The sequence below is a fragment of the Crotalus tigris genome, unplaced genomic scaffold (assembly GCF_016545835.1).
Source record: "Crotalus tigris isolate CLP2741 ecotype Arizona unplaced genomic scaffold, ASM1654583v1 scf7180000017854.1278166, whole genome shotgun sequence".
NCBI classification, from domain to species: domain Eukaryota; kingdom Metazoa; phylum Chordata; class Lepidosauria; order Squamata; family Viperidae; genus Crotalus; species Crotalus tigris.
This window is the reverse complement of record NW_024096676.1, coordinates 790224-813557: the sequence shown is the minus strand read 5'-3', so window position 1 is coordinate 813557 and position 23334 is coordinate 790224. Positions and strand designations below refer to the sequence as shown.

At 37.8% G+C, this 23334-nt stretch overlaps 1 protein-coding gene across 1 annotated transcript in view; it reads left to right on the top strand.

Moving 5' to 3' along the window:
* LOC120308027 (atrial natriuretic peptide receptor 2-like) overlaps nucleotides 1-23334 on the top strand; it is a 53475-nt gene that overhangs the window by 21789 nt on the left and 8352 nt on the right. The window contains exons 11-19 of the mRNA XM_039343450.1: nucleotides 1718-1861; nucleotides 3998-4119; nucleotides 6787-6916; nucleotides 10284-10332; nucleotides 12710-12811; nucleotides 14712-14831; nucleotides 17157-17250; nucleotides 18909-18996; nucleotides 22364-22503. Coding sequence (XP_039199384.1) covers nucleotides 1718-1861; nucleotides 3998-4119; nucleotides 6787-6916; nucleotides 10284-10332; nucleotides 12710-12811; nucleotides 14712-14831; nucleotides 17157-17250; nucleotides 18909-18996; nucleotides 22364-22503 — 989 coding nt within the window. The remainder of the gene's footprint in view (nucleotides 1-1717; nucleotides 1862-3997; nucleotides 4120-6786; nucleotides 6917-10283; nucleotides 10333-12709; nucleotides 12812-14711; nucleotides 14832-17156; nucleotides 17251-18908; nucleotides 18997-22363; nucleotides 22504-23334) is intronic.

The following is a 23334-nucleotide window of genomic DNA, read 5'->3' as shown; positions in this document are numbered from 1 at the left end:
TTTTGATTAGAATGACTTTTGTTTTGTTTTTTTTTAATAGAAATGGCTTGAAAAATTTAGAAATATAAAGGAAAAGACTGAAGTTTTAATTGTTTTTGTATTCTAGTGAAGAAAGTCAGAAGTCATTACTTCCCTCCCTTTTCCCCCCTTCTTTCTGCACTTCTTTAACTTCCTCAATTTTTCTTTCTATTTGTATTTTATCTTATAATATCTATATCTTTGTAAGCTGCCAGAGTGAGTTAGGCAGCCATATAAATTTTCTTAAATAAATAAATAAATTTTAATAAAAAATGAAAAAAAATCACAAGAACTAAATATTTATGTGGGCAATAAAGGATTCCACATCAGGAATGAAGGCAGTGAAATAAAATAAGATTGGGTTTTTTTACCCTGTCCTAAACTCACTGGTCCTTCACTTCTCATCAGACTCCATCATTCTGCTGCTTACATGATCTGCTGACTCTTCTAATCAAATAGATTTTACAGTATCAGCCAAGCATCCACCAGATGTACTGGGTATTATGCCTATGCGTGCTTCCAAAACGATTAAGAAAATTTTTCCACAAGCACAACGTCTCTGCTATTCATTAAAGGGGCAGATTCTCTGTGAAATCTGGGGGGGGGGGGAGATTGAATCCCTTTAAGAAACAGATGTTTTTAACTTAATATAACTTTTAAGGCAGTGCCACCTTTTCTTCCAGACTTCTCAGCAGCCTTAAAAAAAAGAAAATCAGCTTATGTATTGCATAGAGGTGCTGAAGCATTTCTAAAGCATTTTCAAAACATGAGCAGACATATTGAGAATGCCACTGTCATACCCACTCTTCCATCTGGAGAGGAAGTTTTTGTTCCACCAGTCAGTTCTGAGTAGGTTTGATGGGCTTTAGTTTCCATTGTGTAAGTCTCTGCCAAATAAGGCTATGCAATGTTTTGGGTACAATTCCAAACAGATGCTTCAAGGAGTTGTAAGCCCAGGGCTTTTTTTCTCATAGAATGCCCAGAACGGAGTTCCGACACCTTTTTTGGATGGAACCTTGTAGGGTAAGCAAAGCGGGTTGTATGACGTGTGTGAGTTCCGGCACCCTTTTTTTTTTTTTTTTTTTTTAGAAAAAAAGCACTGTGTAAGCCTATCTCTTTCTTGTCTGCAACCCTTTGAAGCAGCTATGTCTTTTTCAGGAATGTTGCACACTCTGTGTTTTCTGTGAATAGCAAGAATACATAATTTCTGATAGAACTGAATGCATTGATGCTCTGAATCTTCTACTAATAGCAGGTTTTTCTGGAACTGGATTCTGGATTGGATCGTGACCACATTTTTATCTGTCAGATGTTTTGCAAGTGATGTCCATTCTGCTAGTTTTGAGCTTCGATTTTTGAATACCCCACTGCTGTGCAGCTCTGGAAGCACAGCAACATTCAGAATACCCAATCACCATCTACTCCAATCTTCACAGTCCCAACAAAAGCTGGGAAAGGCTACATCAGATTTACCTCAGTTCCAGCAACTTGGACCAGTTAATCAAATAATCTACAATTCCCCACTCCAATTATTAATGTTCAAGTGAATTCTGAATTATTCTAGGATTTGATCCCAACTCCCAATACATTTCTATTGTAGTGAAAATGCATTTCTGAGGAGCAACGTAACACAATTTGGATATTCTCTAACTGATAATTCTGATAAGTAAGCTGGGTTCTGTTTCCCCCCCCTCTACAGACAATTAGACCATCCAAACATTTGCAGATTTATTGGAGGCTGCATTGAGGTACCAAATATTGCCATAATAACAGAATATTGCCCTAAAGGAAGTTTGAATGATGTGCTGCTTAATGAAAACATTCCTTTAAACTGGGGCTTCAGGTGAGAGAATCTACATAGCAGATAGAATACTGTATTTTTATTAGGGTGAAACTTCATTAGATAAATAACAGGTTAGTGCAAACTTAGTATTATCTTTAGGAATAAATAACAGACTAGGCATAATATGTAATCAAATACTGATCAGATTTTGGTGCTAGTAGGATTGCAGCTGGGCTTTATTAAATTCTGTGTATTACTTATTACTACTAACTACATTACTTAGAAACCTAAAGTCAGGAGTATTGCCTATTGGTTTGGTCTGTTAGGTGAGAGCACATTGCTAATTTGTTACATCCATCATAGTTGAGCCAGAAACTTACTCTCATCTTGCTCAGAAGGAAAGTCTGGAGTGTGACTGACAAAGAACAAGCTTTTCATGCAGATAAGATTCTGCTCTGAGTTTGGAGATAGATAGCTTGTCCAAGCAGAGTGGCTGGGTGAAGGAAAAATGAATTTACATCTTACCTCCAATTGTATCGAAAAATATTAGGATTTAGACACGTAATGAAAATTATTTCTACTGATTCCCTGACAGAACTTACTGTGCATGATTCATAGATAATAGATGAAACGTTTTCTCAAATTTTTATATTTGCATATATCAATTACCGTATTTTCCGGCATATAAGATGACCCACTGTATAAGATGACCCCCGACTTCGGAGACGATTTGCATGGTTAGAAAGTCGTCTTATATGCCAGAAATTACCGTATTTTCTGGCATATAAGATGACTCAGCGTATAAGACCCCCGACTTCAGAGACGATTTGCATGGTTTAGAAAGTCATCTTATACACATGGTTTAAAAAGTCATCTTATATACTGGAAAATACGGTAAGTAAAACTCTAATCTAGACTCTGAATTATAGTTCTAAGGAGGACAGTAGCCAGTGAGTTTAAGATGCCTCTTAACTTAAACCTACTTTAATTCATTAACTGTGTGCTGTATAAGAAATGCTAAAAAAATGTGAGAGAAAAAAATACCTCTGATCATTTCTAATCTCATCATCCACACCCAAGAGGAATATGAGGCTATGTCTCCAGCACTCTGAATAAAGTAACGAGGACAAATTTTCTGATCTTTTATTATCATGAACATGAAATGCAGTTCAGCTCAAAAGGAATTGTTTTATAGCAGGAGTGTCAAACTCGCAACGTCAAGTGACGTATAATGACTTTTTTTCCATTGCCAGCAATGGGATGGGTGTGGTTTCTGCATGACGCATCCGGCCTACGTGCTGGCAGTTTGACACCCCTGTTTTATAGGAAACTTTTTCTGTCACACTCCCAAACAGCTGCTTTCTCAAGTTAAACATTGCATTGTTTGGGGGCAGATGCCTGAATTTGAGGATATCAAAATGATAAGAAACATAAACCTATATAAAATGGTTGAGAATTTAGGTTGTGACTTATAGATTCTGAATAAAAGACAGCTTTTTAAAAAAATAATTCACTGATAGATCCTAATTAATAAATACTGTATTTCAATATCATTTTGAAGTGCTCACATGACATGTTATTGCCAAAACTGATTGTTGCCCAAGTTAGAAAACACTGCTACCTAAGATTCTAAGTAGCCAATTCAGAAGATATGTGCCTCATTATTAGTTCCCAGTCATGTTTAGTACTGTCTTGTTTAATCTGGTTGTCTACTACATGTATTGGACTGCAAATTAGAGTACTTCCACAAGAAAATCAGGTTAGGGAAGGCTGCTCTTATAAAAATAACTTCTTGTTCTAACCTCATACCCAGTTTTCTTTGACTGTTCCTTTAGAACTATATTATCTAGAAATCCAGGACATTTTTTTCACCTTAGTCATTTTAAAGTAATGTTGCGCAATGGCTAAGATTTTACTCAGAATCTTAAGTTCTCTATCTTAGACATTCTTAAAACATTTTAGTAGACCTCTTTATATTTCTTTGATTTTGTAGGGCTACCAAATCTGGACTGTAAAAAGATATATATCTTTGCTGACAGATATCAGAGTTCATAGCCCCAGCTTGTATTATATTAGTATAAATAATACCATATTCTTGTAAATCTTATCATCGCCTTTTCCTCTATCTCCTCTTCTTCTCCTTCTCCCTTAATGTACAGTATATTAATGCTAACCATTGCTTCATCCTCTGTTTAGATTTTCTTTTGCCATTGACATTGCCCAAGGAATGGCATATCTTCACCATTATCGAATTTATCATGGACAGCTGAAATCAAGAAACTGTGTTATCGATGATCGTTGGGTTTGTAAGATTTCAGGTAAGAAGAGAAAAGGAAAAGTACTTTCAGCGAAGTATTAGGAGATCAAATTAGATACGACAGGAGAAACAATTTTACATCAAATGACAGTCTTAGGGTTACCAGACCAGGAATTTTGATGACTAGGGTGACGAAGATTCAAGTCTTCAGTTGATCATGGAATCTACTTGGTAATTGTGGGTTAATCAGTAGGTCTTAACCATCTTATCTCACTGTGTTTTTATTGGGGGGGGGATAAAGGGAAGGGAGAAGGGAAGATAGACATTTCTCTTTACCAAGAGAAAAAGTGGGATTATACGGTAAGTATGATAATAAAATCTATAAACACATATAGCTCTTGTCTGGACTATTAATGTAACATCCATGACTGCTAAACCAACTGGATCTCCAGAATGACAAGAAAACCTAGAAGTCTCAACACAACCTTGCAAAAAATGTGATGTCATTATGCAAAATTGTATGTGATTTCAGTGGCTGCATTGAAGAGATTTTAATCTAAATCATAGAAGATTTTGGTAATTACTGGAGGGAATAATACACCCGCCATTTTACTGACAGCTGATAAACCTTTTTTTATTCCTGATAGAGGACACTATCATAGTTATTAATCACAGCTCTTTAGAGAATGCTCAAATACTTTTTAAATATTGGTTCAATCAGACTAGTTTTGAACTGTAGGTACTTCTACATGTAGCCTTAATTTCCACTCCCAGTTCTTTTCAAACACTGTGAAAATAACCTGAGATAGTTTTCATGTCTACAGATCATGAAATCCTGAGAGTGGCTCAAAAATCACCTAACCTAAAGAAAGAGTGGGATACTGGCAGAGAGGAGGAACCAAGATCCTGCTAATGGGAGAACAGACCACTGAATTTAGCAATTCTGCAGTGTTCCAAGCAAAAAGAACTAGCTTTGCTTTGATTTCAATAACACTTTAGTAAGTCAAGTTAGCTCCCAGTGACAGCTTGTTTTGAGATCAAGCAGTAAACTATTGAAAAGGTTCTTTGTGGAAATGCCCAAAGAGGACAGATAACTAGATTTTTCATCAATGGGTTAGAGCAGTGGTGGCGAACCTATGGCACGGGTGCCAGAGGCGGCACTCAGAGCCCTCTCTGTGGGCACACGCACCGTCGCCCCAGTCCTAGGCCTTCAGCTGGGTTTTATAAAACCTTTTCACTTTAGGCCTCCGCTGCAGTGTGCAAAAAAAAAAGAAAAAAGGTTCAATCAGTCAATTTCAACTTCTCGGGGACAAAAAAAAGATCTTGCAAAGTTGGAATTGATTGACTGAACTTTTTAGTCCCACCCAGTCTGCCGTTACCACTGCAGCCACGCCCACCCAATGGGCCACGCCCACCCAATGGGCCACAGCCACCCGGCACTCAACGATGCATAAGTAGTTTTTGGGTTGCAGTTTGGGCACTCGGTCTCTAAAAGGTTTGCCATCACTGGGTTAGAGTATTTATGCCTGACCTTCTGAAAAGAAGACAATAAGGGATAAATGATGAAAAATATGGCAATATGGTGTTGCAAACACCGTATCTTTTGGCATTTTGCACTGCCAACATATAAGAGACATAATTCATGTTATATTACAAAGCACATTTTGTCATTTTGGTTTCACTGCTGTGTGTACAAGAGGCCTCTGCATTCTTGTAGAATTTTGGGGGGGTTCAGAATATTTCACGTAAATAGGAAAGCTAAAAGAAAGTCTGCTTAAGACTGTCTAATATAGTTAGTCACTTTTACTAAAAAACAAAAAACAAAAAAAATTGTTTGAAAAAGGATTTTTAAAGTAATTTTACTAAAATTACAATTGCTGCAATAAAAATTAATACAAACTAAAAAAATAAAATGAAAAAAGAAGGTGCAGGAAAGAAAAAAATTGAGAGAAATTTAGAAAAGAAAGTAAGAATATAGTAAAGTAAGAAAAATATTTTAAAAATGAGTATTGCAACTGGTATAAGCCATTTTAGTAATTTATCACCTTCTCTTCAAATGCAATAAATAAGTTCTTCAAGGAGTAACTCCGGAGGTATTATGGACGATCTCACGTCCTCTCCTTGCTCAGGGAAGAATTACAAAGAGCTGATCTACTATTCATACTGCTGCAGCTGTTGGGAATCATCTTCAGCTTGCCATTTCTTCCCCGGAAGTCTAAGAAAAGTTTTCAAAAGAAGGCCTATCAATACATATTCAGGGAATCAGTTCTGTGTTAGTGGAAGTCAGCTGGAGACCTGTCTGCAGCTTTGGTAGGCTGCAGTTCTGACCCCATTTTTTGTTGAAATGCAGGCATGTTAACATTATCTATCAGATTTGGCTCTTTGACTCTGTTACTGAGAACAAATGAGACCAGTTCCAAGTGACAGACATTTTTTCCAACACCTTCTGAACAGCAGCTCTCAAATTCATTCTGAAGTTAGCCACAGCTAAACTTTGCATGCTAAATTCTGGTCCTGGATTGTAGAACAATGTGAATAGTCTCTTGACTGGAGGATTTTTTTCGTATCCAAAACTGGCTGAGAAATTTGCAGAGAAATTCATTTGTATTCTAAAATTGGAAATGCCCTTGTACTGATTTGCACAGTCTAGTTTAGGTGGTTCTGGATTAAAATGGATGGCAAAACATCAAGGGAAAGATAATCTCTTTGTTTCTTTTCTTTGTGGCAGACTATGGTTTAAAGTCCTACAGAAAAGAGGATTCAGTGATGAATTCCAACATTACTCATCAAGTATATGTGGCTCCTGAAGCTCACTCCATGCTAAATTTTGAACCAACCCCTGCTGCAGATGTATATAGGTGAGCACAATAAATTCACTGATGGTTATTTTCCTGTATCTATAAATATGGATTGCTGTATTGTTTTTATTGAACGAATATACACACTTTTACATTTCTGAGGTGGCTGCTTGTTTTGAAGATAGGCAAGAAGATCAAAATATTATCTTCAGGTTTTTTCTTTTCTTTTCAGCCTATACTGTTTAAGCCATATGTGATGGTTTAGGAAACTAATGCCCCCTTCAGTCACAATCGATGCATGAAAAATGCAAGGGAAATTTGCTCATTTGTTGCTGTGTTACTATTTGCATTCCCTTCCACCAATGTGGGATGACTTCTGCAGAGGAGCGCAGAGCTCTGGAAATCAAAGTGTCAATATTTTTAGAAATGTTTTAGTGTGGAAGAATAATCATAAAATTACCCTTACCATTTCATTTGCTGACCAATCAATAATCCATTCTCAAACATTCTGAGCTCCATCTAAGCTCTTAGTCATCTCACGCATTTGCTAAATGTTTGAAGATGCTGGTGCATTTCTTAAGCCCTCATATTCTGCAAGTAAGGCTCCACTCTATCTAAGCCTTGCCTGATCCTATTTCATCACCAAGAAGATGAATCAGCAGGACAGCTGTGGAGGTATCTTTGCCAGAGGGAATAATCCTGATTACCATGAAGGAAATGATTGTGTGAAATTATTTCCTCTACGGAGCACAAAGACTGTAATAACTGTAGGCCAGCCAAATGCATCCCCATCCACAAATCCTCTAAATCTCAACCGCTTAACCAAATATGTTACACACAATGTTTAGGCACCCTTGGTTAAACTATGTTTTAGTGAATCCGTAAAAGAACCTGACACAGCCTCTACTTGCTGCAAGATAAACCTTTTAGAAAATTTGGATGTAGACCTACTATTTATGTGTGTTTAACTGATTTAGTGAATATAGAAATTAAAAAAATAGTAAGCATACATTCAGATTCTGGGATAGAGGGAAGTGTAGTAGGCTACACTTTTAATACCATAGATCAGTGTTTCTCAATCTCAGCAACTTTAAGACCTCAGCAATTTTAACGTCTGTGCAACTTTTTAAGACCTTAAAGCTGCTGAGATTGAGAAACAGTGGCACAGATCAGGATACACCTCTAGACAGGTGATTTAGTTTTTGAATACCTGTAAAACTGAGTGGAACACATAACATTTTCAAATATCAAGAGTGCAATAGTATAGTCTGGGGATACTTTCTCCCAGCTACGTGACATCAATAATTCCTTATAATGGCAGATACCATAAACAATTTTTTTTAGAGAAGATAACTTGTCGTATGCTTAAACACAAAAAAGCATATTTGTATTTTTGGATGATCTCTTCTGTACTCTTTATCTTTATTTGTTATTGATCAAATTTACACAAAACTAGTGACACTGGCTGGCTTACAAGTCAAAACACTCAATAAATAGCTAAAAATCATTATAATTATTAACTAAAACACCAAAAACTTCAAAAAACTAAGCTAAAGTAAAAAAAAGTAGATGAAGGAATGTTAACAATAATGGAGCCAGCTTACTAGTTCACCCATCTGCTGGGGTCCCCAGGCCTGCTGACACAACCTGATCTTGAGGATGTTCAGAAGCTCAGAAAACATGAAACCAACCTCATTTCAGTGGGGAGAAAACTCCACAACGTGGATGCCACTGCAGAGAAGGCCCATTACATAGGGTCCATCAAATGTAGCTCCCTAGATGATGAAACCTGAACATACCCTCTTCTGATGCATCTGGCGGGATGAGCAAATGAAACTGGGGAGAGGCAGTCTCTCAAACTACCTGGTCCCATTCCATAAAGAACTTTAAAGGCCAAGACCAGCAAATTGATATTGAAACTGAAAATAAACTGGCGGGCAGTGCAGCTTAAGACGCAGAGATATAAAGGGTGCATTGCAAGGAACACATATAACTGCTTGCAGCCCCACGTAGAACTCACTGCAGTAGTCCAATCAGGTGGTGATCAGGACCTGAGTGACTGTGAGTAAGCCTCCTTGATCTAGGAATGGGTACACAATATGCAATTGTGCAAAGGTCCTTCTAGTCAGCACTGCCACCTCATCAAGTAGGATCATGAGTCCAGGAGGAGCTCCACATTGTACACAGGGTCTATTTGGGGCAATGCAACCCCATTGTACCAATGATACTATAGTCCTAGGATCAGAGGGCCTCAAAACCCAAAGCCATTAAGTCTTGCCTGTTGAAGCCTATTTCCCATCCATATCTTCACAACTTTCAGATTTAGAATATAATGTCCACAGCATTGCTTAATTCTCCAGAGACAGAGATATACAGTTGGGTGTTATCAGCCTACTGACCTCACCCCATGATGATGGATGAGCTTATCCACTGATCTCATATAGATGTTAAGTGGAAGAGAGGAGAATATCCCTGCAGCACCCCACAGAGTAGAGGTTGGGGTGAAATCTCGTCTCCCCAATCACCACCAATTGGAATTAACTTCGAAAAAAAGGAGAAAAGCTACCACAATACCCTGCCCACCCCACCTCCAATCCTCTGAGTCAATCTAGAAGGATACCATGGTCGAAGATAGCGAAAGCCACTGAGAGGTAAAGTAAAGCAAGGATAGATGCACAGCCACCATCCCATCAACATCAGGCTTCATTCAAAAGACGACTAATGCCATTTCCGTTTCAGATCCAGGTCTGATCCTTATCTGAAAAAGGATACAGTTTCTATGCTTTTCTGCATGTCTTAATTATTCATATAATAATTCATAGTCATATTAATCCAAATTAATAATCTGGATGTGATTATTAATTTACTGAAGCCTATGTTGTTTGGTCCCTTTTTAGCAGTGCACAAAACATACATACATATAGATATAGCTATAAGGAAAAATTATGCAGAGAACTTGAATTCTCCTGCTGGCTAACTGGAGATGTTACATACTCGTGATCTATTTGTAATCAATCCTCTGTAATTCTGCATATCTTCTTACACTGACTGACCCCATGAAATAATATCAATGCACTACTTATATGCCATAAAAATTTGCAATATGTTTATAATTACTAAGCCTATGATTGATAGTCTAAAATGATTATGTAAGGGTAGATGGCTAAATATTTAAAAGAGACAAAGCAGCACTCAGTTGTGATGAAAAGGCTTCATTAATGAAATCTATGGTAGAGACAAGGCTACTGTATTCAGCTCATCTTATTTATATGACACTATCTCTTTGAAAGCAAGGAAACTCAAGTTTTATTGTTTTCAGAGGACTTGGTTGTGATTCATCTGACCTAGATTAGAGTCTGTTTGATTTCTTTCAATTTTTTTTAATAACTTCTGCTTATCTTATAATGTTTTGGCTTCAATTCCACAGCTACGCTATCATTCTTTTAGAAATAGCAACAAGAAGTGATCCAACGCTGGTAAGAAATGTCATAAAATATAGTTCTTGTTGTTAGTTGAGAAGTCGTGTCCGACCCATTGTGACCCCATGGACAACGTCCCTCCAAGCCTTCCTCTACCATCTTCTGGAGTCCACTTAAGCTCACGCCTACTGCTTCAGTGACTCCATCCAGCCACCTCATTCTCTGTCGTCCCCTTCTTCTATTGCCCTCAATCTTTCCCAACATTAGGCTCTTCTCCAGTGAGTCCTTCCTTCTCATTAAGTGGCCAGAGTACTTGAGTTTCAGCTTCAGGATCTGGCCTTCTAAAGAGCAGTCAGGGTTGATCTCCTCTAGGACTGACCGGTGTGATCGTCTTGTAGTCCAAGGGACTCACAGGAGTCTTCTCCAGCACCATAGTTCAAAGGCCTCAATTCTTTTGCGCTCAGCCTTTCTTATGGTCCAACTTTCACAGCCATACATTGCAACTGGGAAAACCATGGCCTTGACTATACGTACTTTTGTTGGCAAGGGGATGTCTCTGCTTTTTAGTATGCTGTCTAGATTTGCCTAGCGTTCCTCTCCAAGAATTCTTAATTAAAGTTAATATTGCTGGTACTGGTGTCCTTGAAGATACTGCTATCTTTGGGGTAAATATGTATATCCACTGGATTTTTGATACCTGCTTTCTCTTTAGCTGTGGCAGTTCAGTATAAGCAGAAGATATAGTTCATTCAACATGAACATAGCCCGCTGCTTTGCATGAAACTAATGAACTGCATTTAAAGGAAAAGTGAGCTCCCAGAAAGCTAACTAAGCCTATTTATACAACTCAGGAAGTAAACATAAACCAAACAAATTAGAGCAAAATCCTTTATTATTTAAGAAGATTTCTATTTACACACCTAGAACTCCCCTTCAAAATTCTATAATTTATCATTCAGTCTGGGATCACCAGTGATGGGCAAGGATAATTTTTACATACATTGGCTGGAATGTAAAATAATAGTTCAAATGTACAAAGACTGCCTCTTAAAAGGGCAACATCTTTTCCAGTCTAGAATTGCAATAAAAGCTATAACAAACCCAGTTTGTGAGTCCATACATCTACCATCCTACAAACCTTGATAAGCAGGGCCATAAAGCTAGATGCATTGTGCAAAAAATGATAGCCGAAGCATTCAGTTCCCAAAAGAGAGGCCTGATGCACATGACATCTAACAACGACAACAACAACAACAACAACAACAATAATAATAATAAAAATAAAGTTGGAAGGGACCTTGGAGGTCATCAAGTTCAACCCCCTGCTCAGGCAGGTAACTGTATACCAGTGATGGCGAACCTTTTAGAGACCGAGTGCCCAAACTGCAACCCAAAACCCACTTATTTATCACCGGGTGCCAGGTGGGCCACACCCACCTGGCACCCGGTGATAAATGGCTGTGGCTGTGGCTGTGGTCATGGCAGATTGGGTGGGTGTGGCCAAGGTGGGTGTGGTCACCTCGATGTTGCTCGTGGGGAGGGAGGCAGGCTTGGGGGAGATCCAGGGGGTCTCTGGAGATGGGCAGAAGGCTCATCCTGAGGGGTGAGGCAAGGCGAGGCAGGGTGGGGGTGCCTCTGCCTCACACTATTGGCTCCCATACACAAAGGCCAACAAGCACATGGGGGACGACAGTGTCCGTCAACAGCCACAGCTGCCGGCCCGTTGACCAGCACACTCTGGGGCTCCGCAGCCTGCCACCAGAAGTTCAAAGAAGTTGCCTCTGAGCTGGAAAACTGGCCAACAGCTGAGGAGGCGATGCAGTAGGTCATGCCCAGAAAAGGAAATCATGTAAGGCCAGGAAGGATGGGAGGGAGGGAGGGAAACCAGCCATGCTGGGATGCATCTGGCCACATGGGAGCTCGGCGAGTTAGCAGGCGGCTGGTTGAAGAGGAACAGTTGCCATCTCCAGGGCATGGTGCGCGTGCCCACAGAGAGGACTCTGAGTGCCGCCTCTGGCACGTGTGCCATAGGTTTGCCACCACTGCCCTAACCATTTCGGACAAATAGCTGTCCAGTCTCTTCTTAAAAACTTCCAGTATTGGAGCATTCATCGCTTCTGGAGGCAGGTTGTTCCACTGGTTAATTATTCTAACTGTCAGGAAGTTTCTCCTTAGTTCTAGGTTGCTTCTCTCCTTGATTAGTTTCCAACTGTTGCTTCTTGTCCTGCCTTCAGGCGCTTTGGAAAATAGCTTGACTCCCTTTTCTTTGTGGCAACCCCTGAGATATTGGAACACTACTATCATGTCCCCCCTCGTCCTTCTCTTCATTAGACTAGACATACCCAATTCCAGCAACTGTTCCTACTGCAATAGTCTATGTTCCCACTTAGCTTATGTGTGAAAAAATACTAACATTGTCTGTGTTTTGCAGAAGGATGATACACATTCAGAAAAATATTCTTTGTGCCTCCCTTTGGCAGAACTAATATCTGAAAAATCTGAAAATGCTTGCCCGTGTGCCACAGAATATATAGAGGTAAATTTAACATTTGGAATATTTTCTGTCTTCTTTATGAGTGTAATTTATCTCCCTAAAAATCACTGTATTGGCCTGCTATTTATGCCTTAGTATGGGTATTATTATTTCATGATAATGATACTCCTCCTTACTTAACAGTATTTGCAAAAGCCAAGTTGCTGTTAAAGACAAAATGAAGCATACAGTTTGATCTATAAAAGCTGACAACTTTAATGGTTCCAGTGCATACTCCCTTTGAAGAAATGAAATGTTTTAGTTTTGTTAAAAACACAAACCAACTAATGTTGCTCTTACAATTTCTCACTCAAATGCCATGAAACAGTGAATGGCATTAATATTTTCTTTTTAAAAAATGGTATTATTGTCACAAACTGATATTTCAGCTTGTCTCACAGAAACAGAAGGCAGCAAATGATGCAGTTAATTTGCAGTCCTTGGAGTTTTAAGACTTCTGTTGGCTATAATCTGTCAGTCCCACAATCATATTTAATAATTATGGAGCTTTGGCTTTTCCATTTAAAAGATGGCTGTCAGTGAGCCAAAAAATATGTCAGTAGGATGGATCTATTTTTTTTAAAAAAAGAAATCAAATGTTTCCTCATCATTTAAGAATTAGTGTGCCATGCTTTAATTTTATTATTTTTTCTTGTTTAATTACCCTAGAAGCAACTGTTCTGATATTTCAGCCATACAGTAGGGTATCTGCAGAATGTATATTTTGCAAAAGAATTAAGAGCATCTCCCAGAATAAGTGTGCATGTGCATATGTATGTTTGTAGACACACACACAAACATAGAAATACAGAGTATATGGATCTGAAAAATAGCATGGAAGGGAAGAATTAAATATTTTGTTCCCAGATTCACTTTTACAATTTTTAAAACATTCAACAACTGAGGATATTAAGTATTTAAAAAACTGCTAGCAAGAGTTCCTTGTTACCTCATCCATTTCATTGGGAATAGCTAGCAAAAACAATAGTCAAAACTCTATTTTCATTCATATTAGAAGATGCTCTTTGTAAAGCCAAATGAATTAAAAAATAGGCATTTGCATATGGTTATTTTTTTGCTCCAAAATAATTTGCTAATGTAATCATAGGCTAATTCCTGATTAGATTATGCTGAAGCAAGTAACCCGAATTCTCAGTCTTATTTTCAACACATTAGCAATAACGTACAATCTGGTTTATTTCTGATTTGTCTCTGATATATATAAAAAGGAACAGGAAACAAGACCAATTGTAGGCTCATAATAGATTTTGAGGAGAGGAATCATTGAGCCTGTTGCTAGGAGAAAAGTTAAATCTCCCCCCTCCTCCCCCTGTAACCTAGCCACACTCCTGATTTGCCCAAGTTTTATTTGGTGGTGGGGAATTATCTTGATGAGCTAAATGGGAGTACCTGTTTATTTTCAGATGTTTAGTTTGTCTGGAGAGGATCTAAAGCTAAGGCTGGATTCTTGGCTTTTTAAAAAGCTACAAAAACTCTCCTTTCTCAGTGGGTATTTGATTTAAATAGATGGGATTTAGATATTTTTAGTTATTGTTATTCAGATTTATGAGGGTTGACTTTTCTTCACAGTTTCTTATTTTATAATTTGATTATTAACTGCTCAGAGTTGATTGATTGGGCTGTATAACATTTTTCTTAAAACAAAAACATAAATTCAGCTGTATGTATAGGAAGCTATAAGCAGATAAAGAAGCCAGGGAGTGTTCAAAACTGAGGAGAGTATGACTAAATTCCACATAGACTATATCTGGAGTTGAATTAAACTGGGATTTGTCAACCTTCTTAACTGGATGAAATCTGATGAATGATAGAAAAAAAGATCAAAAGACAGGTATGTTGAACTGGAACGACTGAATACTATATTCTTTTATTATTTTGACAGCTCATCAGGAAATGTAGAAAAAGCAATCCATCACAGAGACTTACTTTTGAGCAAGTCAAGAAGTTGTTGTATAAAATGAACCCAAACAAAGTTAGTCCAGTTGACATGATGATGACTTTGGTAAGAAACAAGGTTATTACACTAATTATATTAGATTTCTTTCTTCCAAGTCTCCAACCTTTCAGTTCATTTGAAAGTCATTACAATGTTCTATAGTGACCTTTCCTAATGTGGTCCCTTCCAGATATGTTATTAATTGCTATCATGTTCAGCTAAATATTGCTAATATTGAGATAGCCAATGTTACACACAGAAAAAAGCAATAACAAAAAGCAGGTGCTCAAACTTTTATTAACATATTGATATTTTCCAACAAAGTGTCATCTATACCACTTTAATAGTTCTCTTACACTAGCTGGACTCTGCATCTGGAAGTAAGCCTAATTGAGATCTGTCACTCCTACTCATATCGCTTTCTCAGTTCTCTTACCCCCTTTCCTGTATCTCCATCACTTGATGGAGATCTGCAAGAACCATTACATAGGCAAAAGGGGCTGGAGCATTTTTTAAGTCCAAAACTATAGGATAACTTTTCTAAGCAGCTGAGGCAGACATCTCCCTAATGAACTTAACTACTGGTATAAGGAATAGAAGAAGGCACAAGCATTCTTAGAAAATTCAGTTTTTATAGCCATTGCCAATAAAAGTAGTTTTAACCTTTCTGTAGATTTAATTTCCTGATCTGGTCTTCCTACTATGGCAGATATGTAGTGAGGGATATACAGTTATCATGCATATTAAAATTATAAATAAAATTCTACTCTGATGAGTATTATTTATGATCACTTGAGCAATGTTTGATTTCCCCCATTAAAAAGTAGTGTGTAATCTGTTAGTCCTGGCCTTGGGTCCTGCTTGAGGAGCAGGTAGTGGCTGTGGCCAGGAGGGCCTTTGGTTTCATTTGGGGTACCAATTGCATTTTTCCTCAACTAGGATGCCTTTCAGACAATCATTCATGCCGTAGTCATCTCATAGCTTGATTACTACAGCACGCTCTACAAGAAACTACTCTTTAACACCATTCAGAAACTTCAGCTTGTCCAGCCCATGGAGGCAGAGCGAATGTCAGGCATACCTCACTAGGCTTATATGACATGGTCACCCCCTTTCCTCTCTTGACCTAGAGTAGGGGTCTCTAAACTTGGCAACTTTAAGACTTGTGGACTTCAATTCCCATGGCTAGCTGAGGAATTTTGGGAGTTGAAGTCCACAAGACTTAACGTTGCCAAGTTTGGAAACCCCTGACCTAGCAAGTCAAGTCTAAGATGCTTTCTCACATTGTACTTCTGCTTTGGAATGAAATTTCTTTGATCTAACTCTTCCTCGGCCTCCTCAAGGTTATTCTTACAACCCATTACAGTCTGGAGTTAGATTGTGGCTAAATTTAACAAAATAATAATAATAACCACAGCTACCTGTGAAACAATCTCTAAATCATAAGGCATTTTGTTTTATAAAGAGTGATACTACTTTTCTGCTTACATTACACTAAATATTTAAGTATCCATCTTATACTGTTGATATTCTTGAGGGTTCCCATTGCTCAGTCATTGCCTTCTAGTATCCATCTTTCATAATTTCTAGGGAATAAGTAAGCTTTTATTTTCAGAGACATTTGTAAATAAATAAAGAAGCCTGATCCCCTAGATGCTGTTGTCCAAGGTAAGGGCTGCATCAGAAATAGCATATTTGACTCTCCTGCAGGACTGTATCACATTTGTGGGAATGTGATACAGAGTTTGGGAACTCTCCTTCTAATGGGCTACAAGAGAAAGGGGAAAAAAAGACTAGGTCTATCAGATCTAAGCTGCAAAATAATCTGGTGACCTCTATGGCCCCCAAGAAAGTTTTCCGAGTTTCTTTTCAGCTCCCTAGCGGTCATCCAAAATTTTGCAGCCCAGATCTACTAGCAGTCCACAAGACATTTTATTTGTTCAAAGCAGCTGCCCAGCGCTAAAAAAAATGACAATAGCTAAAGTGAGGAGGAAGTTGTTCATTTTCTCCTTCTTCTCCACAATGTTTCCAATACAATAGCATTTGTTAAGGGCTCTATGAGAAAAATAAAAGAGAACTTGAAACATAACTTCACAACACACACATTTCCTACTGCTGGATGCCAAGGCTTAAATATTCTTTGAGGCACTGTTTCTTGACTACCTGTCTATGTGAGCCCCCTTTAAACATTTTCATCATTGCCATATGGCATCAACATGATTTCAGACTCACACCTCTGTTTTGTTTCAGAAGATGCGTGGGCAAATCCAGGCAAAATTTCTCAGGAGTGTGTTGGCAATGTGAGGCAAATCCAGTGAATAGATAGCTGATTATTTCTCATTGAATATGCTCTGTAGTTGCTTGAGTTGAATGTATTTTTATTTTGGCTAGATGGAGAAATACAGCAAGCACCTGGAAGTCTTAGTAGCGGAAAGAACACAGGATTTAACATATGAAAAACAGAAGACAGACCGTTTGCTGTATAGTAAGTGATCAACATCAACAGAAGTACAATTTATTTTGAGAAATAGTGACTAATACATGGCGTTAAAAACAGATTTTAGATTTCCTTAGTGATTCGAGTATTCTGAATTTCCCTTTTTACAATATCACAAGATAGGGTAAATTAGTAAAAGTAGGGAAAAGACATGGACAAGAAACAAATGAAAGGGGACATTTGTTGAAAGTAGACAAATAAGGAAAGGTAAATATATTATTAAGCTTCTATTGGAAACACTCTTAAATTTATTTGTTCTTTGATCATCATCATTCAGATTTGCCATAATTATATGCCATTTTCACTTAGTTTTTTGCTACTTGCATTGCTTAAAGGTGTACAACTAACTCAGTTAAATTGCTAAATTGGAATAAGTTGTGATTTCAGCCTATAGTGAAAACATCAATGAAAACTAATGCTTCAATATATTGTTTTCAAAGTGTCCCAGAGATCCCAGTACATAATCCAATCATTATTGCTCACTAATGATTAATGTTCAATAAAACCCAGTATAGATGGGAAAGGTTTCAGGAGAAATATTTGTAATAACCATCTAACAGTTCCTCCATTATCTATGAAAAGAAACATCTCATCAGTTCACAAAAAGAAGGCAAAGGTTAAAAAAAAAAGTCTCTGCCCCTAAGTATTGGTGTTCTCAACCGGAAATTTTCAGTTGCTGTTTTTTTTTTTTTTTGTAATTTCAACCATCTTTCTTCTCAATAAATAAATCTTGTAAAGAAAACTCTGAGAACCTTGTATGGAAAGAATTATTTTGAATTGAGTCGGCTGCCAAAAAGCCTGTCACCCAACAAACATGAATGAAAAGCTAACATAGGACAAAGAAGCAAAAGGAGGAAATTGTTTGATGTGAAGTATATAGATTTAGCTGCTTGTTATCTATTTATAGTGTGCTATAGCTCAGAGGTCCCTGATCTTTTGGGCACCATGGAGAAAGGTTTTTCCACGGACCGGAGAGTGCGTGGTTTTGTGTGCTGCTTGCATCCCACGGATGGGGCTTTGCTTGTTTGTGTGGACCGGTTGCTGACATGCCGCGGCCCGGTACCAGTCCATGGACCGGGAGTTGGGGACCCCTGCTATAGCTACTTAGAAATAAAAAGAAATACATAAGTGTTTAATTCAAGAGACAGGCAGGAAAAATAAATACAATGGAGTAGGCACATTTTAGGATGTTTTGGGTTTTTTTAATAGTTAGAAACCTGAGAAATGGAAAAGAAATTTAATATCCATTTGATAGTGCTAAAATAAAGGAACTTGTTCAAGGTTCTTGATGTAAATTGAAGCACAGTTAGTTGATTTGCTGTGTAAAGAGATACCCGTATATGCCGGCGTATAAGGCGACTTCCGCAAGCGCTAAAATCAGCGCCAAAGACGGGGGTCGTCTTATATGCCGAGTCGTCTTATACGCCAGAAATATTGGTAGTTTCCGTGGTATAAGACAACGTTCTAGAAATGCGGCTCAGCGACAAAGACGGGGGTCGTCTTATACGCCGGGTCGCCTTGTACGCCGGCATATACGGTACTTGCATATTTCAGCTAGGCATAGTTTTCCCACTGTGAACATGTTTTTAATGTTTTAATTGCCATGTTATGATAGCTATAGTAATTGCATTAATTATATAAAACAGGTATGTTGCCAAAACAAATTGCAGATGATTTAAGGCAGGGGAAACCAACACAGGCCCAAAGTTATGTAAATTCCACCATATTTTTCAGGTAAGTAAGAATTAACTTTTCAATTGCAAGCTAACTGGAGTGTGTGCATAGTTTTGAAAGATTTAAAAGAGGTTTTGTAAAGTACATTACAGGCATACGTTTACATTGATCTCAGTTGGCATTATGGTTACAGCAATGCGTATTAGATTGAACTATAGAAAGCTACTACACAAGAACACAATGTCTATTCATGTTTTTTTTAAAAAAAGCCCACAAATTGGCACACATCTATTTGTCCTTATGACAAACAAAATATTCTTCTACCATCTTAATTATACTTAATTATGTTAAAAGAAACAATTGCTGGGTGGTTATTATTTATGTTATGGTGCCCATATTCATTCTACATTGGACTTTGAAAGGAAAAGTAGGGTAAGATCCTTTGGGGTGTGTTATACAGTATGTCCATATATGGAATATATTGGTTTGGATATCCCACATGGCTCCCACAAGGCACCTCCAAATCCTCCCCCCCAAACTCCTGGGGAGAGCTGACTAGCTAGGCTGGCACCAGATTCTTTACACCAGTGTTTCTCAACCTTGACAATTTTAAGGCATGTGGACTTCAACTCCCAGAATTCCACAGCCAGCAATGCTGGCTGTGGAATTCTGGGAGTTGAAGTCCACATGCCTTAAAATTGTCAAGGTTGAGAAACACTGCTTTACACCAAGGAAATCCTTCATGCCTGGAGTATGCACATTTTTTTTCAGGCCACCTCTTATTTTAAAAGAACAACCCCAGAACCTCTCATCAAGAAGGAAACCCCAAGTGAGAAAATGGACCCCATTCACATCTCCCTCTCCCCTCCCTGCCCTCCCCTCTCTCACAGAACACCATCAAGTTGTCATGGGGTCCTAGAGACCTTATTGTGGGCAATCCAAAGAACTAAACCAACCTATTTTTCCATATTAAGGATTCAGTCTTAATTGGGTTTCCTGTGTTTTGAAAAAGAGAGGAGGAAAAAAAATGCTCATTAGCTGTGTATTGAAAGTAGTTTGATGGGAATGATTAGTAATAGGTTAAACAGAGTGAATGAGTGTGGATATGGGTAATCTCTAGCAAGTCTTCTCTTTTCTATTTTAATTGTGTGATCCTAAAGCTACGGTATTGATGTTGGAACTGAGATAGTGCATTGTTAGCAGAAAGGAAGAAGTTGTTCTAATTATTATAGACAAATAATCTGTGGCAGTATTTTATGTAACAGTTATTTGATCTTCCCCCCTTTTCTTCTTGAGAGAAACCTCTGTTTTTAAAACTGGTCTGAGTTGTACATTTCTGTGTTCAGCAACCAAGTCCATTAAAATTCTGCAGATTAATGTCTGCTGATTTAAGCTTACATCTGCTTGTTTGCAGATTGGCATGATTTATACCTAACTGGGAAAACAACTCTGAGAGATTTATATACCCAGCAGATGTAAACCTAATATATAGATAAGAAGTTATCTAATATCCTTGTAAAATAAATTTAAATGATTCAGCATAGCCTCCCTTCCCCCTCCTCTTTGGCTTTTTTGTCCTAAAAAAAATATGGAACATTCACAACATCCTTTCACATAAGAGGACCTGCTGGAATCTCAGCAGCTACATTACAGGATTAGGGCAGTATAGTTTAAACATACTTGTGTTTTGCAAAGTATGGCTTTAAAAATGATAAGCATCTTCTTGTTTTAATGTCAATTCTCAAGTGCTAATGCTAATTAAATTGACATGGCTGGAATTAAGCAATACTTGAGCAACAAAACCAAAAGTCAAAACTATTTATCCCTTCAGCATAACTGCTCAGAGTAGGCAGAGCTAGTGCAATACTATACTTGGGAAATCAAAAGTAAAGCCAAAACAAAATCTGATAGGTTAAGAATGGATTTCAGGAATTAACTTTGCTTATATAACAGAAGTCAGTTTAATTAAGAGTAACGTGAAATAAAATTAGGCAATGGTATGGGCTTGCCCCCGATGAGTTTTAGAATTCTACATATAATTACTCATTAAAAGTAGAACCAGAATTACATATACGGAGTACAAATATATATTCATACAGTGCACATAATTGGTACTGAGAAAAACTGAACACATGTGTCTGTGGGTAGCAACAAAGCAGTTGGAATGGCAGAAATGCTAAAAGCCTCAATTGACTAGACTGTTACTTACTGGAAAATGAAACGGTCAACCAATTAAAATTTTCATTTAACTTATCTGCCTTTCATCAACTAATTAAGTCTTTTTTATTGAATATTAGCATATCTCTGTAGAAATGTCATTTTACAGACGAAGAGTCTGTAAGACTGAGTGAATTTATAAAATAACACAAATGATTGTTGTTGTTTTTTTCAATGGAAGAGCTGTGCTTTATTTTATTTACTGGGGTTTAAATACTGCTGCAATCCAGCAGGCAGTTCTGCCTTTCTTCAAACAGCAGTCCAAAGTAATAACAAGTGAGACATTATTAAGAAAAAAACTGTGGCTGCTGAGAACAGAAACACTAAAGCACAACTCAGAAACAATCTGTTTCTAATTTTGTGCTACAAAAGTGCTTTGAAACAACAACCGCCTCCAAAAGTACACATGGTGTAAGTACATTGGATATAATATTTCTTAAACTGAACTTTGTAATCCTTAATACTTCCTCATCCTGTAAATGCCCTGGCATTAATCCCTACTAAAAGCCTAACACAGTGTTTCTCAACCTTGACAATTTTAAGGCATGTGGACTTCAACTCCCAGAATTCCACAGCCAGCTGTGGAATTCTGGGAGTTGAAGTCCACATGCCTTAAAATTGTCAAGGGTGAGAAACACTGGCCCTAACAGCTTGTATTTGCTGGTCATGCCTTTCTCTACAATTTAGTTTGCCATTTATTTGACTGAAAAATGGCAACAAATTATTACAGGGTATTTATTTAGTGGTGGTGATGAGAGGCAGTTTGATATAGTGGTTGAGGAGACTAGAAACTGGGAGACTTGTGATTTCTAGTCCTGGCTTAGGCATGAAGCTAGCTGGGTATCTTGTGTCAGCATCTCAGTCCTACGAAGTAGGCAATGGCAAACCACTTCTGAAATGTTGCCAAGAACACTGCAGGGATTAGTCTACTCTAGTACAGGGGTAGGCAACCTTGGCTCTTTTATGACTCGTGGACTTCAACTCCCAGAATTCCTGAGCCAGTTGCCTACCCCTGGTCTAGGAAGTCACTAGGAATTAACACTAGCTTGAAGACGCACAGAGAAAAGTGGTGATAATGGTGGTAGAGGAGGAAACAGTGTTCCATGGTCAGAATTTGCAATGTGTCATGAACATCTCATGTCAATTTCGAAGCATTCTGAAATCCTAATGGGACACACCATGACTTACTTGCTTATTTCTTCTTTCCCAGTGACATTGTTGGTTTCACGCAGCTCTCCAGCACCAGTACACCTTACCAGGTTGTGGATTTTTTAAACAAACTCTACACCACTTTTGATGAAATCATAGATAATTACGATGTCTACAAAGTTGAAACTATAGGAGATGCCTGTGAGTTAAAAATTAAAAATAGCACTGTTTTTCCAGGTGTCTTTAATTCTAAACCTTACCGTTAGGTAACAGAAGCCAATAAACTCAGGCAGTAAAATTAAAGGACAGGAAACTACAACATACTGTATTAATATTAACTCATGGTACAATAAAATGGAAACAAAGATCCATTTAGATTTAAAAAAGAGGATGATTGAAGGAATGAGGATTTATAATTATGTATTATGGGTACTATGTGTAAGGTAAATGAGTTGTGGTTTTCAGTTGTTCTCGCAACCGTATGGAGGTTACATTTTCCAATAGAGCATTCTTAGGATGGGTTATTCTTGCAGAAAATTCGGGGATTTCTTCAGATTATATTGCATCTAGGCTTAACTGAAAGCCAGAGGATTTTAGGATTAAGACAGCTGTCATATGGATGGTTTACAGCCATTAAAATGAATGGGTCAATCAATGCTAGGCATGGGGGAATAGATTAAGAGTGACATGCACAATAACACAAGTCACTTGGGGCAGGACATTGGTGTATGTCATGCAGATAATGTCTTTCTGTGATGATGAATTCCAATACTCATTATGTTATGAATTAACACAAATCCCAGCATTTTAACTGAATCAACTTGAAGCACAACTATGGAGATAGGCATAGATATATTTCAAATTGACTCAGGGAAATTGCCGGGATTATGCTAATAAAGACTAACTTAATTACTGTTATTATAAACTGGATCTAACTAATGAATGCAAAGAAAGTACTTTGAATGTTTACAATGCATTTCACAAACGGTGTCAGCAATCAGGTTCTGCTAATGAAAATACACATCAAACTGG